This window comes from Squalius cephalus (assembly GCF_949319135.1).
Source record: "Squalius cephalus genome assembly, chromosome: 18".
NCBI classification, from domain to species: domain Eukaryota; kingdom Metazoa; phylum Chordata; class Actinopteri; order Cypriniformes; family Leuciscidae; genus Squalius; species Squalius cephalus.
In genome coordinates this window covers 30,113,707-30,121,157 of record NC_137139.1, presented here as the reverse complement: position 1 = coordinate 30,121,157, position 7,451 = coordinate 30,113,707, and the positions used below count along the sequence as shown (strand labels likewise).

The window sequence follows — 7,451 nt, the reverse complement described above, 5'->3', positions numbered from 1 at the left end:
CTGCATCTGTAGCCGAGAGACGACCGATCTCCACCCCGGGGACGGCCAACTCAGACACCGAAAACGACCACATACCTAAAGGAGACAGAGATCGAGAGGGTGAAGTAAATAATCAGGCAAAACATGCCGATTACATAAAATTAGAACATCATCATTAATCTCATTAGATACGTAAGGCAAACCCCCTACAGCCATCCAACAGCTTTTCAAATCCATTTGACCTCTACCCAAAACTAGACTTCCATAAAAAACTTGACTTTTGTTCACATAGAGATTATTTCTGCAGTTTAATAGCTGGCTCTACAGTCTTTGTATGCAGCGGCTATATCATGGGCCAAAAATAAAAGAAGAAAAACCTGCCTGAGTCTGTTTAAACCTAATTAGAGACAGCAAATAACACAGGCAATCTACTGCATTCCATAACAGAATGAAAAGTGTTTCTCATCTCACACTAGAGACACACATCATATCTTATACCATGATCAATCACAGTAATAAAAACAAATGTGTTGCCAAAGGGTTCTGAGTGGTTCTGAGTTAACTTTTATTTGGATATTAGGGGGTTTTGGGTGGTTGCTTACCGGATCATGGCAAAAAAGTGATATTCTGGACCCAAAATATGGTTTGGGTGCCGCTACAATGCATGTCTGAATTTTTCCATCCGTTTGATCATCCACAAGGCAAAAGTCATACTGTATGTCTGACTGCTTACAAAACTAACAGCGCACCTCTCCTCAACAAGAAATGCGGAGTCATTTGCCCATAGCACAAACATATGAGTTATGCTCCTTAAATTTAGTTTACTTAGTTATTTAATTTAGATTGGTTTACTTAGTTTAGTTATTTTAATTGAATCAATCCCTAATTTTCAAATATGAGTAACAATAACTGTGCTGTAAGCGCCACTAAAGATAGATAGATAGATAGATAGATAGATGGATAGATGGATAGATGGATAGATGGATAGATGGATAGATGGATAGATGGATAGATGGATAGATGGATAGATAGATAGATAGATAGATAGATAGATAGATAGATAGATAGATAGACAGAAATGGACAGACAGACAAAAAGGCAGATAGATAGATAGATAGATAGATAGATAGATAGATAGATAGATAGATAGATAGATAGATAGATAGATAGATAGATAGATAGATAGATAGATAGATAGAAATGGACAGACAGACAAAAAGGCAGATAGATAGATAGATAGATAGACAGATAGATAGATAGATAGATAGATAGATAGATAGATAGATAGATAGATAGATAGATAGATAGATAGATAGATAGATAGATAGATAGATAGATAGATAGATAGATAGATAGATAGATAGATGGACAGAAATGGACAGACAGACAAAAAGGCAGATAGATAGATAGATAGATAGATAGATAGATAGATAGATAGATAGATAGATAGATAGATAGATAGATAGATAGATAGATAGATAGATAGATAGATAGATAGATAGATAGATAGATAGATAGATAGATATAGAACACTCCAGTACTGCTACACAAACACTGAAATGATTAATTCCACAAATTCCAAACATGCTTTTGGAAAGAGAATTTCAAAGAGACAGGATTGAAAAGGCCCAAGAAGAGAGTGTGATAGAAATATAAAGCAGGACACTGATGATTCCTTGCTTCTTTTAAGAGCCAAATTTGCTCCAGAACAGAAAATGAATCATGCAAACAACAAAGGCTGAGACAGTGTGATTCACCAGAGGCAGTTTGTGCCAGCTAATAACTCCTAACATTCATTAAAGCTGAGTGCAGCCAAGAGAAGATGATCACAGAAACACACTGTGGGAATACAATATGGCTTCTTTGCACAGTGTATTATCACTGTGTATTATTCTGAGGAGGAGAAAGGGATGAGGAGAGATTAGGGGAGAGATAGAAAGAACAAAAGAGGGAACGGCAGCAGGAGAGCCGGGGAACGAACGGAAAAGGAGGCAGAAAGAGTGTATTCATGTAGGAGGGAGAGGGAGGAAGATGTATTGTTGGTCTCCAAGCTGTATCTTTCAGCTGTGATTTTGCTGCGTACTGATGCAGAAAGCTCTGAACTTTAAATGAAATATTAATCGCGTGGATTTTGAAGAGAGAATCCGTAGGGAAGGCGGATAGAAGCCCCTGCACTCCACAGACAGACCGAAGCCCTCTGAAAGAAACGTAACACAGATTAACATTATCTCTGGCACGCTGATAATAGTCAAGAGCATCATCAGCACCGTAATCCACTTTATAATTATGATATGCACTATATACCGTAATCGTTTCTCAGAGGGCCAACAACAGGCAATCTTTGTAGCGTTCGCCATTAAAGATCATTGTTGTGTTTGGAATAAATATCACTAATCATTGGCTAATATACTGTTTGAGTATACTTTAGGGCACATCACTAGTCCCAAGGATGAATTTCATTATTTAATATTACACAACATTACTGTCTTTACTGTATTTTTGATCAAATAAATGCAGCCTTGGTGAGCAGAAGAGACATTAAAAACTCTTGAACGGTGTAGTTTACAGTGTTTAAATAAAACTGTGTTATCTGGTTAAGCCTAATGTCATAGATAATGTATATGTTAAAAAGTTTAAGGTCTGTAAGATTTCTTTAATGTTTTCTTTAAAGTCTGCCACAAATCAAAATACAGTAAAAACAGTAACATTGTAAAGTATTATTACAATTTAAAACAGCAGTTTACTATGTGAATATATTGCAAAATGTATTTACTGTATTCCTGTGAATTTTCAGCATCATTACTTCAGTGTCACATGATCCTCCAGAAATCATTCTAATATGATGATTTGCTGCTCAAGACACATTTATTATTATTGTCAATGTTGAAAAATGAAACTGTGATACATTTTTTCAGGATTCTTTAATGAATAGAAAGTTCAAAAGAACAACATTTATTTAAAATAGAAATATTTTCCAACATTATAAATGTCACTTTTGATTTAGATTATTGTAAACACTTTATATAATGGATTTGATACTTTAAGATTAAAAATCTAGGCCTGGGAATAGGGTAAAACAATAAAATCAACATATAAAAGTAATTTGAAAGGCAGCAAAAATAAATTCTGAAGGTATGGTCAAGTTTTGAAATCTTTTTTTTTTTTTTTTTTTTTTTTTTTTTTTAAATCAATCTCTGAGACATTAAAGTGCCTGAAGCTGAGGAAACACCCACATATGACAAGTTTAAATATTAAAGGCCACTCCACAATTTGCTTCTTACTAGTCAGCAGTGGTATTGGAGGTCTATTTTTCCAGAAGAGACAGAACCAGAGCATTTTAACACAACACAAACATCTGCTAAAAGTGTATTTTGTCAAGTGTTCAGTGTAGCTACACTAGACTAAAAGCTAACAAGCACACATTAAAAGACACACAACTCTAATTCTGAGTTCACGGGGTCGACATCTTTGTTGCTGTAAACAATGCTGCTTGCTCCCTTGTTGCAGACTAACGAGGTGGAAAACGAGCAAGCGAGCGGCGCTCCAGAACCAAACCCGGCAAATGCAACAAACACAAGCATTCTAATCTTTTCTGTAAACTTCAGAAAGTTTAGACAAACCCGAAAAAGTATGCTGGGAATCACTCAAAAACTAGAAGGGAAAAACAGTTTGTTGGCATCTGTATTTTTTAACAGGGAAGCATCAGATAGGTAAACATGCTTTCGACTGAAATAAAAAAAAATATTTACACTTTTATAAGCATAACGGTTCTTTATTGGCATCTATGATTCGATTAAGAACCTTCAATATCCCTGGAATATTTCCAATCCAAAAAAGGTTCTTTATAATGGAAAAAGAAGGGGTGGGCGATATGACCAAAATCTTATTTCACTATAACGATATATATCACGATATACTGTAATTACTTTTTTGCTTTAAATAAGGTTTTTATGATATAAAAATGTTTGATTCCATTCATATTTCATCATTCTTGTCACCATTTTCAATATCACAAAAAACTAATACTAGGCTAAGAAAAAAAAAACTCTCAAGCTTACTGAAGACAAGTAAACAGTGATAAAAAAAGAGCAAAGAAAACAAAGACACAAATTAAATAGACCTACCTGAAAAACTTCGAGCACTAGAAATAAGAAATACTACATAAATTGTTTTAAATTGTACTCCATAAATAAGTTTTTATACATCAAATGTATAAAAAAGCATCGCATAGTCTTCACTGTGTAAATTATATATACATTTATTCTTTTTAAAGTTACGAAGTGATTCCAGTCAAGAGCAGAGAGAGATTTTCAAATTTTTTGTTGTTTGAATTAACATTAAAGGGGTGGTATAATGCCCTTTTCACAAGATGTAAAATAAGTCTCTGATGTCCCCAGAGTGTGTATGTTAAGTTTTAGCTCAAAATTCCTTACAGATATTCTTATATAGCATGTTAAAATTGTCACTTTTTGAGGGTGAGCAAAAACGCACCGTTTTTGTGTGTGTCCCTTTAAATGCAAATTAGCTGCTGCTCTCAGCACAGGGGGCGGAGCTTCAAGAGCTCCTGTCCTTTTACCCATAGACAGTAAAAGAAATGGACACAGCGAGCCCATAGGTTTCAACGGAGACAAGTGAAGTCAATTAGAAGCACTGACTTCCTGATGGCTGAGCGTACTGCGCAGACTCAAACTGAGCTTGACGACACAGATGTGACGTGAGCAACCCGTCTGTCTTCTAGTAGCTGTGCCAAGAGAAATCTGAATCATTCCTTTCCGAAACTTGCAGAGACGGAGAGTGTGAGTAGGAGGTGTCCATGAGCTAGGAGCAGGAGAAACTTTTGCTAAGTATTCTGATTAATTACTTTGTCATTTTGCCTCCACGTCCCTCCGATTGCCCGCAAGCTTCTCCTCCTGTCCATACGGTAATTTCTCTACTGTGCGACAGAGAGTCGCGTGGTTATGACGCAATCGGTAGCCTATTTTTACAAAAACTGCTTCTACGGGGCCATAACGTAAGATACAAGGTAATGGAGCCTTTTATACATTTTCATGTTTCTTTAGAAATAAATAATGGACAAATGGAGTCTTTAAACGCCTCAGATGTAAAGTTATTCGCTGTCAAAGTGACGCCAAAATGAATGGGAGTCAATGGAATGCTAACAGCAGGTGATGGTCTGCTAATCAATGGCGGCCACCGGGGAACCTTCAATAAAATATCAAACCCTGCCCCCCTGCTTTTACCTCACACAGACATGCACTGGAAATGTCAATGTTTATGTTCAAACTGGAGTCAGACAATGATGTAGAGACTCAAGAAGAAGTGACAACATGTAGAAGCAACAGGACGTTTCTGAATGGTTAGTTGATGAATTTATGTAGCTTATGTGTAGTTATCTTCTAGTCATTGATTAGCATATTCTGTCATGATAATCTAAAAATCTTGTTCCCGGGGGCGGGGTTTATGTAAATTATAGGGTTAGTGATGTCACTAACCTGGGAGGAAGCTTGTGTAGTCCCTACCAGCCGTTTGTTGTAGTCCTTAAAAAACTATTTCTTTAAAAGCAAATATCTCCCTTTGCTTTGAACTTTGAGCTTTGTAACTTTGCAAATGTTGTTTATGATCAAACAGCAACATTACACACTAACTAAAGTCAGAAAAGTGAAATCATAATCAACCACCCCTTTAATAACGACATCAGGTATATTAGGCTGCTGTCACTTTAAGACCGACTGCAAGGATCCAATATACTTGTACGTTGTCTTTCTCAACTGTTTACATTCACTTAAGACATTAATGACTATGTTTACTTGCAAAGACATGGTCACTTCGACACATAAGTATGTGTATTTAACCGTTAAAGCCCAATTATTTGGCAAAAAGCTCTCACGATCTATGAGCAGTGGCTGTGTCGTGCGTCTCTCAGACAGTGCTGAGAAACAGTCTCTCAGAGAACGCGCACAGATAGTGAAATAAGTTGTCTGTCGCTGCTAACTGCGCTTCAATGGTTTCAATTCACTTGTTTTTAAACCGCAAAAAATACATGCAAACGATAAGCTTTTGTGACTGCGTAGCAGTTTATTAGATTATTAAAAATGTTCTTCACACTAAGAAAAATAATGGTTCTTTTAAGAAATGTTCACTGAAAGGTTCCTCAATAGCTGCGTTTCCATTACCCTTCAAATTGCTCAAATTGAAATTGAAATTGAAAATTGAAAATACGCGTCAATTTCGCAAAAACTCCCATATATCGCAAAAAAGATTTTATGCTCGCATGAGGTGGTTTTTCAGGCAATTCGAAAAAGGATTAGGTCACTTAACACAGATGGCGCGGTTTAGACAGAAGACGAGACAGAGTTTTTTATTAAAGGTGCTCTAAGCGATGTTGGGTGACGTCACTTCTTGTTGACGTTCAAAGTATTGTCAAACAAAACGAAGGCTAGCTTGACCCTCCCCTCCTCCTCATCCCGTCCCCTCCCTTCCATGCTTCCTGAAACAGGCTTTTCCGGTGTAAATTCTTTGCTTTATCTTCTCCTTTTCCCTCTTCTTTGCTATTTGTTCATCGGAACGTCGTCTCATTGGTCGTGTGTTGGCCATATCAAAATTCAAGAGAATATAATTCTAACGTTATTCGTTGTCTAGGACATCTCTCCTCTAGCTAACTTCCCTCTTCATGCTTCTCTCTCCTCCACTCTCCACACCCCCCTTCATGTGCACGTGCACTAACCCCCCAACCCCCACCCCCATATCATTCTTGTCAGTTATTGGCTGGAACACTGTTTGTTATGATTTGTGGTCCAGGCTGGGCCAGTTTGTTTTTCTTGCCGTTTGTGGAGCCTGGGCTCTCTACAGAGATCGCGTTTTTTTACAGTGTGTTCAGGGGACAGGCAGCTAGCGGATAGGTACAGGTTCAGGTTAGCGGAAGGTACAGGTTACCAAACTGCAAGCTTAACAGGTATAAATTCTCATTTGTGCTGCTTTCAATTAAATTAATGAATAATAATAGATAAGGTGTGTGTGTGCGTGTATCAGCTGCAGTGATGTATGTGTGACAAATACTACTAAATCGGACTGTGATGTGATGTGGGTTTCTTCTGTTTCTGTGAATGTGAGGAAAGTTATGGGGGGTACTGTGTGTGATTGTTGGATGTTAAATTAAGTTTTGTATGGGATAATTAGGAGCATGTTTTGTGTTGGTTAACTGTGTGTTGGGTGTGTGTTATATGTAATATGTTGCCATTGTTCTCTCGAATGCCCAAGACGAATTTCTCAAATTGGAGACAATAAAGGCTTATCTTATCTTATCTTATCTTATAGTGAGGAGATGTTTGCTGTATGTGACAAAAAATGATTCAGCCTAAAAAAATGCGTGACCTTTAAACAAAAGTATTACGGGAATACTGGATTCTAAACAACAAATAAATGCCACAATTTATCAAGACCTTGAAGCAGATACAGTATGAGGGAGAAACACC

General features: G+C 36.9%; 1 protein-coding gene across 2 annotated transcripts in view; it reads right to left on the bottom strand.

Moving 5' to 3' along the window:
* cdh24a (cadherin 24, type 2a) overlaps window positions 1-7,451 on the bottom strand; it is a 77,449-nt gene that overhangs the window by 19,969 nt on the left and 50,029 nt on the right. For both annotated transcript variants that reach the window (XM_079849067.1, XM_079849068.1), the window contains exon 6: window positions 1-75. This exon is cut by the window's left edge and continues 107 nt beyond it. In XM_079849067.1, coding sequence (XP_079705193.1) covers window positions 1-75 — 75 coding nt within the window. The remainder of the gene's footprint in view (window positions 76-7,451) is intronic.